General features: G+C 44.3%; 1 protein-coding gene across 1 annotated transcript in view; it reads right to left on the bottom strand.

Annotated features, from left to right (window-relative positions):
- CDH26 (cadherin 26) overlaps nucleotides 1-17,337 on the bottom strand; it is a 551,648-nt gene that overhangs the window by 239,710 nt on the left and 294,601 nt on the right. Inside the window, exons 5-6 of the mRNA XM_069650706.1 lie at nucleotides 13,452-13,615; nucleotides 11,920-12,048 (exon numbers count right to left, since the gene is read on the bottom strand). Coding sequence (XP_069506807.1) covers nucleotides 11,920-12,048; nucleotides 13,452-13,615 — 293 coding nt within the window. The remainder of the gene's footprint in view (nucleotides 1-11,919; nucleotides 12,049-13,451; nucleotides 13,616-17,337) is intronic.

Below are 17,337 nucleotides of genomic sequence, written 5' to 3'. Positions count from 1 at the left end.
TGAGAGAGACAATGGGCCTCATTACAAGTGAAGCGGTAAGGGGTTAACGGCGCTGGTAAAGGTGCCGGCACGGTTAACCCTGTACCGCCTCATTAAGAGGTTCCCTCGCGGTACCCGCTCTGGATGTCTGGTCACACCAGACATCCTTTGCAGGTCCCGCGAGGGGACCAGCATGTTAACAATGGGCCCGTCATTAACGGGCCAGTTGTTAGCATGCGCCCCATTCCCATTGAGCCATATGGGGGCTCAAATGGGAATGGGGATGGTCCGGGTTCCCTGAATGGGGAAATTCCGGACCCTCCAAAGTCAGAATGGCCCGGTATTTCCCCATTCAGGGACCACAGACCCGGACCCGAGTTTGGAGGCACCAAGCCCTTATTAAGGCCATGGCTGCTTCCAAACGCGTAATGAGACCCAATATACCCTTAAACAAGAAGGTGAGTAAAAGAGATCAGTGGGCCAGCTTCCCCAAAAAGGAAAGAGAGGCTGGCATGTGAACAGCCATGGTCAGTGAACAAGAAGAGTTTGTGGCTCATGAAAAGGCAGCAGAAGTGGAAGCCAGAGGTTCTGAGTGAGGTGAAAGTGGAGAGAGAACAGGCTGAAGCTCTGTCCCAAATGAGAGAAGCAAGAAGAGGCTGAGATCCTTGCCACAGAGGAAGTGGAGAGAGAAACGGCCAAGGAGGCTGCCATGGGAAAGGCACACAGAGAAAAAGCTCATGCTTTGGCCAAGTAAAAGGAGGAGAAAGTAAAAGTTAAGGTATTATGGCAGAGAAAGAGATGGTAGAAGGACAGGCCAGGGAAAGGAAGAGAACGAAAGGTGTGAGGCTTCGGTCAAGGAAAAGGGAGAAGGGATACCAATCACGAACACCCTAATGAGGCGATATGCCCAGAGGTGGCGGGCCCACCCTGTAGGCAACGACCCGCCACCCAAGTTAAAGGCCTGAGCGCAGCAAGAGTCCCTTAACGAGGTTGGTGGTTCATTATCTACAGGGTGGGCCCAGTCACTGATGGGCATATCACCATTAGCACCCGAATAGGGATCACTATACAGGTGCTGTATGGGTCCGACGCAGCACAGTACTTTCAGCCAGAAAGTCCGTCTTCAATGTTGATGATTGATGTCATCAACACTGAAGAGGGGACAGTCTGGCTGAAGGCACTGTGTGGTGCCGTGCAGCGAGATAAAGTTATGTTTTCTTTTTTTAACAAAATTTAAAAAATCACACCATTAGGACCCGTGTAGTGATCTACACGAGTGCTAATGCGAAGGGGGAGCGGAAGCAGGGAAGGGAAGCGCCCGACGCTAATGGAAGTGCTTGGAACGCCAGCTTTCCATTGTGAATACAGCACGCAGTCCGTGCATTGGGCACCTCGCAGGGTGCTAATACACGGTCTCGCTCAGCACTATCTCGGGGAAACGATAAGTAAGAAGAGTGACTGGGGATATAACCCCGAATTGGCTATTTGATGGCCTGGAGACACTCCAAAACACCAGAGAAACTAAGAACCATCTTGACAGAGCAAGTACAACACCTCAAAGCAGAATTATTTGTATGTGTACTTTCTAATGAATTGTCACAGTATACATCTATGAACAGCAGACAAAACCATACACATCTGCTAATTCAACCATGAGCAAGACACAGGCAGTTGAGGGAGATTGTATATTAAATATTGATTCTAAAATCAGTCGATCACAACATTGACTAGATGTTGTCATAACGTGATTCATTTTTAGCAGCCTTCTGGCAAAACTGTTTGATGACCACCGGAAGTGCTTTGTGTCCGGTGGTCAGACATTTGTCCATTCTACTTTATTGTGCAAAGTATTTTTCAAGTTAGCTACATTAATTAAAGAGATTGTTAGACGGCCAATGAAACCACTGACTTCTTGAGTCTCCTTCTTCTCTTTCTGAGCTCAGAATTATTCAGCTCGAAGCACTGGTAATATGCCACAGAGAAGGGACCAGGCGTACATGTCATTACTGGCTAAGCCTTAAGAACCTACAAGGCATCAGTCACTGTGCCATGCACTGCATGATCTGGAATGCTTTATGTCATTGCCTGCAAGCTCTACATAATCTAATCATTTATTTTCTTAAACACCAGTTCTCAACAAGCGGTTCTTTATGTAAATGTAAATAATATAGTTAGTTGGACATGCACGCTGTGGTGTGCTTCCTCTTGAAGCTGCATGTGAGGCAGATGGACATGCCCTGCAGGGCCCATCCTGAAGACAGTGCCCCTGCGAGGCAACGCTGTCCACCTGCAATAGAAGAGCCCCTGCAGGGCAACTCTGCATGTGTGTGCCAGTGATGCAGTGTTGGCAAGGGTGCCCCTAGGCCATGATGCCACTGTGTGCTCAGAGTCCCACAGGGTGATTGATCCCTGCTAGGAAGACTGTCGGCTGGGTGCCCCTAGCTACTGCATGGGTCCATGCACAACACACACTACATGTTATTTTCACCAACCTACGGACAATACTTTGACATGTGTGTTTGTAAAACTGTTTTTAAATAATTATATTACTACTCGTTTTACCTCATGACCTCCTGGGCTGCATACTGGATCCTAGCCAGTCCTCTTAAGTGCTAATCTCGGCCAAATGCACACATGCTTCTAAAGGCTACTCATGCAACGTTTCCCATACCTGGACTTCGATCCCCGAGGGCGTTCCCACCACAAAGTGCTTTGAGGACATACACATGGGGAAAGGCGCTATGTATATGACGGCTTCAATACAATACAATAAAATGCTCCACTGAAAAGTAGGATATTTAAGTGAAAAGTCTGCAGCGCTCAGTTACATGTAATGCACCGAGTGGCAGAGGCGTTACTAGGGGGGGCTAAGGGGGCTATAGCCCCTGGTCTATTGGTTGTAGCCCCAGATAGAATCTCAAGAGCTACAGCCAAAAGGCTAGCTAGCCCCCAGCCCCCACAGTTCCAACATCAGCATAGCCCCGGGTCTTTTCCAGACTTAGCAACACCCCTGCCAAGTCGGTAAATCGACATGTGCCCAGGGGAGATTATGGAAAGGGCTGCATCTCGGTGAAGCTTCCCAGTCAAGTTCTCTCTCTATGCCAAGAGCAAGGCATTCCTCACACCTGGTCAGTGCAGGTCGGAAGGAGCACGTGCTTAAGGATCTCTGACCAGATCCAACCCCTCTGTTCCACCCGGGAAGCAGCCGTTCCCACCTTCCCCATCATGTGAGTCTAGCCTGTGTGTACTAGGGATATGGGTACAATGCTTAATGTGTCTGTAGCTTTCCCTTGGCCCATTTTCTCACCTCCAGCAGGATGAAGTCTGGATACCACTGGCGAGGGAACAGTACACGAGTACACAGAAAGGCTAGGTGCCCGGAAACTACTGCAATGGTGATTCAGGGTTTTATAAAAGCAGACTCACGTGACAAGGTGGGACTGCATGGCGATCAGGCATGTCAGGGACAGCTGTTGCAAAGCCAGTGGAATGCAGCTGCAATAACTTATCCCTTGTGGCAAGGGCCCTGGGATGGAAGAGATGGTCCTCTGGCCATCCTGAACATCTAAAAACCCTGAACAATTGCAGAGGCGCATGGCAGTATTATTGCACTTGCCTGAAGGAACTAGCATCCATAATTGCGCACCAAGGACCCAAATCCGACTGTGCAGAAGTGTCTATGTCACCCGAAATGACTGGATGAGAACCCATTATCGTTCTACCGGTCACGTGGCCTACCTTGTTCTAAATGAGTAATCTGTGAGACCTCAGCCATTCCAAACCTGTGAGATGGTGACACTCCGAAGGTTCATCTGGTATACTTGAAGCAAGGACTCTATGGGCTCAGAAATGGTGCGGTTCCGACAATTACCAATGTCAAGTGTTAGCTAAACACTCAACCAAATCCCAAGAGGACAACCAGGCTTAATTGCTGCACCCAATCCACTAAGGACTTCGTTCTCCTGCTTCTTATTCGCCCATTCACTAGCACTGGGTGACCGTGTCAGGAAATCCATGATGGCTTTGAACGAAATGGTCAACCAGAGGTCTTAGAAGCTTTCAGTGACTTATTTGACCTTCAGTGAGTTTGGCTTCTATGAACATCTTGTTTCAAAGTCGGGACAGGCAAGTGACCCTGTATGTACATGTCGTACTAAGTACCAAGATCACCTGCTCAATGACAAAAGCCACCAGGGACAGAGAGTCCTGACAGTAAAAATGAAATAGAGTAATAAGCGCCAGACGATACTCTTCGAGGCCCAGCACGTAGACAGTGATGAAGAGCAGAAGCGGTCATGCCTAGAACAGAGCTTGCAGCCATAACCTTAGCATATCAAAGTCTTGAGGTGGCATCATTTCTCTCATGAATTAGCACCTGTGTGGCACCTAGGTACTGATCACCTGCAGCCAGCCTCTACTCTGGAAAAAGTATGCAAAACAAATTGGAGTGCCACTGTCCTCTAAGATCTGATGGGTGAGTAGTAGTAGTGGAGGAGGAGGAGAGGGGCCAGATGCAGGGGGGGAGAGATAACAAGTGAAAGTATGAAACAAGAACTACAAAGCGAAAAAAGAGACGGTTGAACGTTGAGAGAAACAGTGGTTAACGAGAATTATAGGAGCAGAAAGGAGGCGGTAGCAACAAAACAGAAAAGAACACGAGTGGGTGAAAGAAAAAGAATGAGATTGCAAGAAAAGAATCAAAGAAAAATGAATAAGAAACAATACGAACGGAACATACACCAAGGAGAAAAACAATGTTAGAAAAAACATGATACATTTCTGCATTGATAAGAACAACGGAAGTGAAAGATTAAAAAGAAACATCAGAAGGTAGAGGGGAGAAAGAAAAAGAAACACAGAAAAACGAAATGTAGTAAAGGAATATACATACAAAACAAAGCTATACAAAAGACAGAAAGACAAGAACCACAAAAGCAGATTGGGAAAGAGCAGAGAGATGATAAAGAACGAAAGAGACAGATAATGGAGGGAAGAAGATATTGAAAACCAAGGCAAGGGGGTGTAAGGGTAGACTGAGACCGAAGAAGGACAGAAGGGATGTGAATAAGAGATGTGATGCAATCTGAAGAAGGAAATGCAGGAAGATAAGAAAAGCTACAGGGATTGTGCGAGTTGTAAAACGCATACAAAGAAGTTGCGAGTTAAAAGAAAATACTCACGATAGCTAAGAGACAAACGGAGATACATGAGTGTGGGCGCAAATCAAGAATAATGGAGGCACATTGGTAACGGGGGACCAATGTGAGTGAATAAGAAATGAGTGGAAAATAGGAATACATGTGAACACAGGTTGGAAGTGGAGGTGAGAATTTCCTGAGAAAGTTCTTAACCACCATGCAAGACTCGATGAAGCACAAAAACCTATCCCAAAATGGGGTCATATAGCTTCTTCTTTGGAAAAGACCTCTGTAAAAGTCTCCTATTCTCTGGACCATGTACCCGGGGCCCCCAACCACACCTCCCTGAGAAGCAATCAAGGAACCCAGGGAAGATCTTTGAATCCAGTCTCACCCTCAACCCTCAGATCAATGACGTCAGCCAGAAGTAGCATTCCCAGCATCACTTCCTCAGGTGCATATTAACTAACGAGGTAGACTTGGGGGGAGCAGTCATGCGAGCTGCCCTGGCCTCTTCCTGGAGCTACTAAAGAAATAGATTCCACAGATCCATCTTATATGGAACAGGAAACAAGAACCAGGATATCAAGGGCTGAGTTTCGGTTGATCCCCAACTTGACTATTTTGGTTTCGATTTTGTTTTATCATTTTTTACCACTAAAAGGTGGATAGTGTTTTGGGTCAGGCAATAATGTGCTGCATGTGTGGGGAGTGCAATCGAGTCTCCCCGGGTATGGAAAAGAAAACCAATAAAAAGCAAAACATGACAGGTTAAATTTGCTGAATAAACATAGACCCTGAGGGCTAGAAAGAGGTTTCAGATCCCTATAAAACAGATTCTGTGCCATGGTGGAAATATCAGTGTGGCCCAGAACTCCGGAAGCGCTTTCCCAGTAATTTCAGAAAGATGGGAAAACAACAATACATTCAGTAGACTACGCAAGAGCAAACTATTCAAATGTTCATTCAATGTTAAATCCAGCAGCAATAATGTGATCGATAGGATGCATTTACCTGTCACTTTTTGTCTAAATTATACCAGGGCTCCACACCACCTTTCCCCCTCCCCCATTGCATGTCTTCCCTTGAACTCTGAAACCACGCGTTCTGCTTTAAGTGGCTAACACATCGCAAATAAGTAAATCCATAAATTGGGGCAGATGTGAGAGTGTGGCAATGGTATATTTCAGAACATCTGGGGATGGTCATAGTTAAAGACTGGTAAGAGTAAGAGTCAGTTTGGGCAAACATAAGGTGAGATAAGGACAGATGAGAAGGTGAGAGGGTCATTGGGAGGAAAGGGGCCAAATGGTGCTAGAGAATGAGAGTTTGAGGGAAGTGCAAGCTAGCATAGACACGGGGCATTGTGAACAGAGGAAGAAAGGCCAACAGTGCACTTTAAATGAGGGTATGTGAGGGTATGTGTGTGCAATCTAGGTGAGAGAAATGCTGTGTGTGCAAGTATCTGAGAAGCATCTGCGATGTTTACGCAAAGTAAAGTAAAGCAGAAATGTGCATGTTAGGAGAAGAAACAGAGAGGAGGACAGAAAGAGAGACAGAGAGAGAGGGAGAGAGAGAGAGAGAAAAAGAGAGAACGAGAGGGAGAGAGAGGGAGAGAATATACTGGTTGTTGAGAATTAAGTATCCACTGAACAGAGCTTGGTGAGACTATCAATTACTGCTAATGCCTTGGTCATTTTCTCTACCAGTATCCTCAGTTTCTAGATGCATTTCACAGACCTATTGATCAGGCACTGCCTCTACATTGGGTGTACAATGACGTGCTTATAACTGAGGCAGGTTCTCTGGTTCCATTAAAAAGCCAGTACCATTTACCTGGTAATGAGAAGGAAACGGTTAAGTAGTATTTACCGGAGAACTTCAGAAATGGATTTATTGTGTCATCATAACCCCATCTGTGCATTCACTATCTTATGTGCCCATGAAGACACTAGAGTTGCACCCCAGGGTGGCTTTTAGGTTTTTTTTTGTTTTAGTTACGTATTTATAACGCGCTTAAACACCCAGAGGTTTTTAAGCGCGGACCCGGGGATCGAACCTGTTGTTGCTTCGTGTCGTCTTGCTTCCAAGACGCGCACGCTGCCACTGAGCTATCCACCCGGGACAAGTCTCTTCTCAGAGACTTCTGGGAACCTGGGCTTCAGTTCCCTCTGTGCAATCTTAAACTGTACTGTCTCTTTGCATAGAGTTCTAGGACTACTGACATCAGTTCCATGTAGGCAGTCATAACAGTGCTAGACTATTTTCCAAAGAATACTCAGATGTTGACATTTATTTTCCAGTGTTCAGTCTTGAAGGGTGCCATCTCCCTGGCAAATAATTGGGAGATCCTTAACTTCAATTCCCACTGTACAGTCTACAGGGGTTATGTCTCGTTCTTAGATAGTTCTGGTAGTATGGACCTCCGAAACCCAGCAGTCAATGTTTCCCCATTTGAATGACTCGCCATCAAACCTCTCCCTCAGAGGTACTGGAAAGATGGACTTTTCCCACAATGCAATATTTTTCTGTTTACTTTCTCTGTTTACTTACTTAATGCTGCATACCATCTCTCCATATTTACTTAAATATTGATTTCAGTACACACAATGAAATATTGATACACTTGAAATATTTCACAAATCGACTTTTTTCTACAAGTGACTAAATAAATAAATAGTGACTAATATTCGTGCAATGCAATATCGTATCTCTTGATTGTTTCTACAATCAGCCGTAAGGTCAATGGTAGTGGGATTGTGGACTTGAATTCACACAGTGCAATCGGAATTCATTTGAATGGTTGGGCCTTACAATCCTCTCAATGGACTCACTATTGTGGTCACTGTTCCTTTCTCTCTGGTTTAATTCTCCAGCCCTTCTCTCCCAGCACGACTCACTCCTTCTACTCCTGTTTGCTGGGCCTGGTCTTTTGGGTGATTTAACACGTCCTCAGTACATGAGCATGGGGTCTTTGGCCTTGTTCTCTCATCTATGGAAGATCAAGTCACCATGGCATTACATTGCTTCAGCACCCGTTTCACCTCTGAGGTCATGAGGATCAGTGTGGTGCTTGGGTTGAGGGGTTCCTTCAAACTACTTGGGGGTATCAGAACTAGTTTGGAGGTGCTGCATTACAGCACCTATGTTACAAGGTAAGTCTCACATTTCACACTACTGTGCAATTAAAGAGAACGTGTTGCAGGTTTCATTGCGTTTCCTTACATTTGAAACAATGTTAAGATGGCGAGGCAAATGAGCTCCTGTTACATTACCTGCTCTAGTGTGTATGTGATATTGTGAACCCCTGCCTCTTTTTAAAATGTCACCATTTTTATTTCTACTGATCACTTCTGGCATATATTAATCATACTAAGAATGTTGCACTTGTCTTACTAAGCAAAGCACATTATCACTATGGTGAATAATCATGTACATTATATTCTGATTGAAAGCAATATGGTGTAACCTAACGCCGATTCCTATTTTAACACACATGCCAAAGAAACGCAGGTGTATTATTGCAACCCTTTGGGGGAAAGCCAGCTCCTCTATTGTTTTTGGAATTGTTCCCAGAAATTGGCAGATTCTGATGCTCCCTAAGCTTGCTACCATGGCAACCTCTGTTATGGATGGCAGGACTAGACGGGGCATTAGGCTGGGTGCCCAGTGGGGCACTGAGGTAGTCTTCAAGGTGTATTCAGCTGCGACTGTCATGGTGCAGGGAATCACCTATGATTCCCCTATGAGACTGGGAAAGATGTAGGGAGGGTTCCGGCCTATTTTCCATTAAATCAAAGAACATTTTGGGAACATAAAAATCACGGTAGATCCTTATATTTGATGAATATGTGTATTAGAAAATGGCTGTTGGTCTGAATATATAATAAACACAGGCCTTGGTGCTCATTTAATTTTTCAAAACACTCAGACTAAAAATGAAAATGTTTGTAACAGTGTATCATGTCTAGTGATTTGGACGGTTTATAGTTATAGTTTCGAATCAAAAGTTTCAAAAACAAAAGTTTTGACACAAAAGTTTCGAAAACAAAAGCTATGACATGCTATATTTAAGATGCAAATTGCATTTCTTTCAAAACCAATTCGTCGATAATAGTTGTGGATTGGTTTCAATTGAAATGCACTTTTACATGTTAAAAGTAGCATTTCAAAGGTTTTTTTTTTGTGACATTGAAACGTTAGATGGAGCTGTCCAGTGCTGTAATTTCAGCATTGGACAGTTCCATGTAACGTTTCAAAATTTTTGGGCCTCATTACAAACCAGGCGTTCCGGAAATAACGGTGGCGGTAAACCTGTCGCTACCGTTTTTGCCGGACCGCCTTATCCCGACTCCCACAGGCGGGAGGTGATGTTCCCGCCAGGTTTGACCTGGCGGGTTTAACACCGCCCACCTGCAGGCGGACGAGGAAACACCGGCAGCATTACAAGATGCTGCCAGTGTTTTCCATGATCCCCATTCCCATTGAGTCCGATAGGACTCAATGGGAATGGGGATTAACACCATTCCGCCTCCGTGATTCCTGGACAACCGGGGTTGTAATGCCCCAGTAATTCCGGGAATCACGGAGGCGGAATGGTAATACGAGTCTGGCGGTAACCAGGCGGTTTAACCGCCTTGGTTACCGCCGGACTCGTAATGAGGCCCTTTGTGTATATTAGCATTTAAATGCCCTTTTTCGAAGTTTGAAACTTTACATGGAGCTGTCCAGTGCTGTAATTTCAGCACTGGACAGCTCCATGTAAGGTTTCAAGGTGTTAGTGTATATTGGGGGGGATCCCCCCTGCCCTCCAACCCCCATGCCACCCTCCCACCCCCACCCATAACCCAAGCCCCAACCCTAACCCATGTCAACGGCACTTTCACATTTTTTCAAAGAGATTGTCATTCGAAAGAATAGCATTTCGAAGAAGAAAAAATTGAAAGTTTGCCTTTCTAAACTTTTACATTCGATAAAATGACAGGACACTATTCGGACAGCATCAAGGGTTGGTTGTGAGGATAGAATTGGCTGCATGATTAGCCAGACCATAGTGGTTAAATAGTCATGATGGTTGTGCATATGCTGGGTTCCCAATGAGCCAGCTGTAAATATGGTACAATATGTTTGGCTTCCGCCAGCTGACCATGGCACTTGGCCTGTAGTGTTTGCTAGATGTATTTCTGATACTTGTGTTAGTCCTTGATTTATGTCGCATTATCCCCGCCTCTCGCCAAACAGTTATTCAAATTCAGATCTAAGCACCCTGTTGAGCAGCTGCCTCTGCTTCCTGTTTTGCTATTTCTGCTCGAGATGACACTCATTAAATAGAGATAGAAAACGGACGCCCTTGGAGAGTTATATAGAAAGGATGGATCTGCAGGCCACGGATGCATTACGCAACCCAAATTGAGCCCAGGTGGTGGCTAGGAAACTGCATAAAAGGCCAGTGTGACAGCAGACAATAGTTACATGAGTAACGCTGCTGAGAAGACCATTTGAAACGGCTTGCTACTGAAGCATACATTTCCCAATAACAGCGCTACATATGGTTACCAAATTATGATACTTTTCTTAATAAAACATTCTGAAATTATGTAAATGTCTGCACACTGTCAAACTCTTTTTTTTTATTCCATGCATTTGTTCAGCAACATTTTTTGCCTATTGTGTTTTGCTTTTTTAACGATTAAGAAGAATACATGCTAGTTTGGCTGATCGTGTGTTATATGTGCTTATGTTTTTTTGTTGTTGTTGCCAGTTGCATAATTTGCATGCAATAAACTAGCATGCTGCTGTGTCTTATAGAAAAATAGACAACATAAGCCTTACAAGAATGGACAGATTCCCACAAGGAAAAGAATGCAGGTACATTCTGTGATGGAAGTGGGCGGGAACGGTCGGAGCGGTGTTCCACTACTTTTATTTTTGTCTGTTTACCATTCCTCTACTTTTTGCGACCATATTCACCATTCAATATAGAGGATTTGTTCATTCATGTCCCTGTGCAAGTGTAAAGTTGCAATAGGAGCCTTAGTTACTAGTCGCTTAGACTGTTGCAATGCTCCGGCCGCAACACCTTGCCACATGTTGCACTATGCTTCCCCCTGCCGAGAACACAGTTCCACTACTTTTTTCAGTACACTTCGACCACTGGCCGTAAATCCGCAGCCGCTGCCATACAGAGATAGAAAGAGGAGTATGAGGGCGATCCAAGAGCAAGAAAGAGAGGGGCAGCGTCGCACTTAGATGAAGGATGCAACTGTAATGTACAGCGAGGGTCAAGAAGTGGGAAACGCAGAATGAAAGCAACTTCGGAAAAACACGTTTCAAGTCATTGGCTTTGGTGCATTGTATTCACATTTCACAAAAAATGTTTACACACGAGAATGTAAAGTGACATTAATTTTCGTGCAGAAATTAGGCGCCATGTTCTGTTGCGGTTTCACGAGGACAGTACACAGCGTGTCTTACTGTCCATGAAGCAAGGACAGTGCAGACAATGTTGCAGCTTGTACACGAGAGATTACCGTGAAAGAATAACTGTTGGCAACAGGCAAAGTGGGGGAGACAATGGTGAGCTTTCTCCGGCACCTTAAGTTCCTGTGGGGTCCGCTGCGGAAGTTGTTATGTGCGCGAGGACAGTGTGATCATGGGAACAAGGGGGCTAAGTACAAACCTATCAGACGCACGCTGAGCCTCGGATCAGTGTTCGCTACATTCAGCTGAAAACACACATTGGAGCCATGAAGGTGTACGCTTCCTGTTAACATTGGTCCAGAATACCATTAGAACGCCTTACTTGTTTGCCAATGATGACTGGAGAATGGGTGTTCCCAGATTCCACGATGACGTTGACAGTCGCTGTGGATGACATAGGCGGGGATCCGTCATCTCTTGCCCTGACGATTATACGCACCATTTTAACTGTCTACGATTGAGAAGAGCACAGATTCATTTTAAAGGCAATCTTTCATATTTGACAGGATAAGCAAAAAAATAGTATCTTCTGCTGTACACTTACACTTTTTCTTTAGTACTTTTCTATTAGTACATTTCTTTAAATGTTCATTACGGTTAATTATTTGGCATTTTCAAAACAGATTAGGGCCCTTGCAAGCCACATATATGCTGGCCTGCTCCACAGTACAGAATTCAGACAAAACCTCCTAAGAGGGGTCCATGTCATTCCGATGGGTGTTTGCCGCAGGAGTTTTGCCGAAAAAAAGTTCATCGAATTTAATGTTTTTATTATTTTGGGCGGGGGGTTACCCCCTCAATCCCCCCTTCGTTTATTTATTTTAATTTTTATTTCACTTCATCCCCAACCATTTATTTACCCCCCCCCCCAAAAATGTAGAGAGACATTTTCGGCCAAACTCCCGCAGCAAAACACCCGTTGAAAAAACAGGTGTCGGCAAAAGGACGCAATACCCCTAAGAGTTGAGGGAGAACGGCAATGTAGTTGACTCCTGCAAAATCAACCCCCTGTGCAGTTTGCAACACTAACTGATCGTCGTGCAGCTAGACTGCACCAACACGGCACAATTAATGGCGAGTACTGTTGGGTGGGCAGAAATATTGGCACAAAGAGTCTTTACCAGCCTAATGACCCCTAATCCTCTGATCCAGCCATTATGTAGCTGGTAGCCATGATGTTATGCAGTGCAGATTACGTGCAGCACGCAGGTGGGAACGCGATGGCCAGCGACTCACCTCTGGAATATGTAACTTAGGAAGCAGACTTGTGCCCTTCCAAAAGTCTCTGGTAACTGGCAAACTGAACTCAGTGGAGCTATTCCCCATGCCCTCAATGCAGTATTCACTGTTAAGCCCTTGGCCTTAGCCATTGATTGCAAAACATTGTGTCTCACAAGCTTAAAAGGGGACTAAGTGAGGTACTCTAAGTGATCAACTGATACAAGACACACGCCCATCAAGTTCAGTTTTAAGCTAGTGGGAAGAGAGGGGCAGAAGGATAACTAGCTGAAGTAGCTATGAGAAATGAAAGTGGATGTCTTTAAGATGGTCATGTAGTGTGAGAAGGACCGACCTCCAATGAGATGCTGCAATACATGATAAGACGACTTAGTGTTAAGAGCCGTAACCTTGTGATGCCGCTGTGTAGGCCATTGGTCAAATATCATATATTGTACTATGATGTCTAGTTCAATACACCTGCATGTTCGGACGGAGGTGAACAATGCCTGATTAGTGCTTATGAAAAAATTATATGGGTACCCACCCCCACCTTTTGACATCCTACACAAAGTACAAAGCTATCTAATAACTCGGAGACACCTCTCAATGAGCCATCCAGACTAATGCACCAACCTCGTAATTCAGGCATCCTTTGCCCCGTATCAGTCCATTTTTGGCATCAATGGTGAATGTGACAGGGGAATCTGGAGTTTGCGAAACAAGAGAATATATGACCACTGAATTCAACGTGTCCTCTTTATCCTTGTCCTGGGCTATCATCTGTAAAACTGGATTCTCTGTGGAAAACAAATGGTTATTTTCACTGCCATTCACCAGACAAGCCTATTTCTTATTTACATAGACAGATGCGATGGGAAAACTGGTAATCTTAAGAATATAACACAGCAGTATGGCTCAGTTACTACCATGCATTACTGGAGTGTGACAAATCAACTTCCGGGGTACCGGTGGTCCAGGGATGAATATCGGTTTCTAAACCATCAATCAGCCCTTCACCTCTAATGTACCAGAAGGGATCCAAACAGATTGGAATAACAAGCACATTATAAACCTCCTGGTTCAATTTTGGCAACGTGGACAGAACAGCAGGCTTATCTCCAAAAGGTCCCGGATTGTTGGTTAGTGGAAACAAAGTGAAAATACAATTATTACCCAATGATAAAAGGGACTGTCCAGTCAATATTTTATCAAAAAATATCTACTTAATTTATATCACAACAGTCTAACAGCACTACGAAATACACCCCACCCTGTAAGGGAAAGCAGTGGAAAGACAGTCTGAAAGAAGGAAATGGGATGCACTATGGATACTGACAGGAGGATAGTCGGTCTTGTTAGGTAAGATTTTCATTTACATGATAAATCTTCCTGACCTGCGTCAACACCAGAACGGTTTGCTTTGACTATGTAACTATTTGACCTTGTTCTTAGGTGAAAGGGAATATTTTACCCCTCTCACCTAGTCCTATACTCTTTTATGTATGACCTTTTATGTCTCTCCAGAGTGTATGGTTGAAGTTATAGTTTCCGACAACGTTTGGATTTAGGTTGGATTGCCCCTAGGGGCTCCCCTGTTAATTTCTCTTTGATGTACTTGGGTGAACTACAGTTCCCAAATAGTAATGGGGCTTTTTCATCCCCCTTTACACTTTATATAGTGAGACACCACAGCCCACCTCATGTTGAGTGATGAGGGGATACAATGTATCCCCTTTCTTACTTACCTCGTAACATTTTGTTACAATTGTGAGTTTGCATGAATGGCTGGTGGCAGTGGTTTTACCTTTATGACTTTTAGTCTTTATTACTCAGAGGATGTTAATTTGTCTTGGTAATGCACACTGTGTGTTGCCTTTATTAATTATTTATTGTTATTTATCCGTTTCCCCACTAATTCGCACTTTCCACTTCTCCCTCCTTCCGTGCACTTTTCCCCTTTCCCTCTCCCACGCACTTGCGCATTCTCTATGTCACTGGGCCTAGAAAGATCGCTGTTTTGTTCTCCCCTGTTCCCCTCCCTTGCCTTGTCGCACTCTGAAACACTTGTGTACGAGCGCGATAGAAATAAAATATCAATCAATCAATCAATCAATCAATCAGATGGGTCACACTTTTTCCAAAATGGTGGGCTCCTTCATTATTTGCCATTTCTTGTATGCATACTGTTTCTGAGGTCTCCCCCTGCCATTCTGGGTGGGAACAACCTCAGTGACTGTTTTGTCTTTGGCGGGAAAACTGTGGATTCCCCGCCCAGGCTCCAAAGTGGCTGGAAAAGCAACAAGTGAGGGAGGAGTCTAAAACTCTTCAGCCCTTTGTCTTCCATCCCGCCTGAAAGGGAATAACTCCCAGGGGTTTGGGGGGGGGACTGGCTGTCCTGATTGGACAGCCAGGACACCCAGGTTTGTGAAATACGGGGAGAGAATGCAGAGATTGTGCTGTAGTTCCTGATAAGAACTCTGAACCTGGAAGCTGCTGACAAGTCGACCACTGGAGCTGATACCAAAGAGGATGATGAAGAAATGAAGGCCATGGCGATTTCCAGGGACCAGAGAGTCTGCTGTGTAACCGGAGCCTGCTGTTACCCTTCTTTCCAATCAACCTGGGGATCCCAAATCGGATGACCCTAACCCACAGCCCAGTGAGACCCACTAAACACCAGAATGCCTGCATTTTGAGCCATCCCACATCATGCTGTGACCTTGCAGGGATACAATATCCCAATCACCTGGGACCTCAAGCCATTGTTCGGTGCACAGTCTTCCGAATTCCAAATCTTGCTGAAACTTTGTGGGCATCCTGCTGTACCTCCACATATGGGAATCAAGTCCAAAAGGTTCCATCATCAGAGTACTGGACCTTGCAAATTATGAGAAACCGATGGACAATATTCTGCTGTCTTCTGTTCTCCTGAAAAAGGCGCCAAATCCACAGAGCCACATCCAGCTGTGAGGAAAATATTGCCTGGAGCCTTTTCCTGTGATACCTGCTGCAAAAGCCCCTTTTAAAGTCCTGTCTTCCAGACAAAGAAATTAATCGACCAGGTTTTTGGCTGCAGATCCTGAAGTCGTCCTGCTGCAACACTTCTTCTGTGCTGAGGCACTGTGTTGGCTGGAGTATGTACTTACCTTCATTCTCTTGTTATTCATGTGTATCCTTGGGTTGCTACTGTGATTGGGAGGTATCGTGTCCAGTTCACACAGGCCCACTATTGGAATCCTCCTATGGTGTCTTCTCTCAAGTCCCTGGACCCTCAACTAACTCTAAAGTAAAATACGTACTTGTTTGAACAGTCTTCCTCTGGAACTCTGACATTTCCTGCAGTGGAACCCTATCTCACCCTGCCTACTACTGGCTCCTAGACTTCGAGGGTCCCACTTCTGCCTCTGAGAGAACTCATGTACTAGAATTGGGAAGGGCTAGATAATGTAAATGGTCTGCCTTGAACAGTAGAACAAGTTTTGAAAAGTGTACTTGCTTGTAAAATAGTTAGCTGGTAACTTTAAACTCTCAGAGTGAATAGTTACATGAAGTTATTACCTACCTTAGATATGTTCTGCCATTATGAAAAGTAAATATATGATTTACTTACCATGAATAAGCTAAGTGACTTTTTAAATAGGTATTCTCAAAGTCTTACTTTCACAGGAAACTGCCTTGCCATTCTAACATAAAGTAGATTGAAGGTTAACGTATTCACCTGTGAATTAGGCCCCCCTCTTCCCAAAAATAATGCTGCTGGTTTCCCTTTATGATTCCTGTTAGGATAATTGTATATGAGTGTCCCCAATTGGGTCTTGCTTCCCCTGACGTGCTGTTAGCCTGTCCAGAATAAGTCTGCCTTGGTCATACTTACCTTTTAGGTTGCTGTTAGCTCCTTACAAAAGTATGTCGAGGTTTTACTTACCTTGCCTAGCTGTGTGCCATCCAAAATAAGTTACAAGTTCTTGCTTCCCTTAGTCTGCGAACTGAAAGGTAACTGTAATTGAATATTACACCTCAAGGTCCAACTCCCCTAGAATAACTGTGTTATCCTGAATCAGAGCTATAGGTTTATACTGTTCCTGAAATAAGTGTTCCACTATTCTGAAAAGTATATTGTCCACTTACCTTACTATGTGAATTCTTGCTGAGCATTACAGTACAACTGTCAGGGTATACTACCCTTGCATTACTGTAAAGTAATCTGAAAGTAAAGTATGGTTTTACTCCCAAAGAATAGGTGTGCCCTATATTTGTATACAAAGGGTGACTTACCTTGAAATATTGTTTGATTTCTAAATAAGGTCTATGTTTTGGTCTGTTAACCTTAATGCATAGTGCTGTGTGTTTATATGATCTGTGATAGTACCTATTTACCCAACATGTACCTAGGTCTTCTTGGATTTAAATACACCCTTTATTTTTACAATCCATAGTGTGTCAGTGTTTCTTTGCACCACTTTTGTATTACAATTTCTTTGACTGATTCTACAGTCCTCTCTCCCTCCTAATATAAGCC

The sequence above is a fragment of the Ambystoma mexicanum genome, chromosome 3p (assembly GCF_040938575.1).
Source record: "Ambystoma mexicanum isolate Mex_15411 chromosome 3p, UKY_AmexF1_1, whole genome shotgun sequence".
Classification (NCBI taxonomy): domain Eukaryota; kingdom Metazoa; phylum Chordata; class Amphibia; order Caudata; family Ambystomatidae; genus Ambystoma; species Ambystoma mexicanum.
Note: the sequence above shows the minus strand (reverse complement) of the source record. Positions and strands in the feature narration are given on the sequence as shown.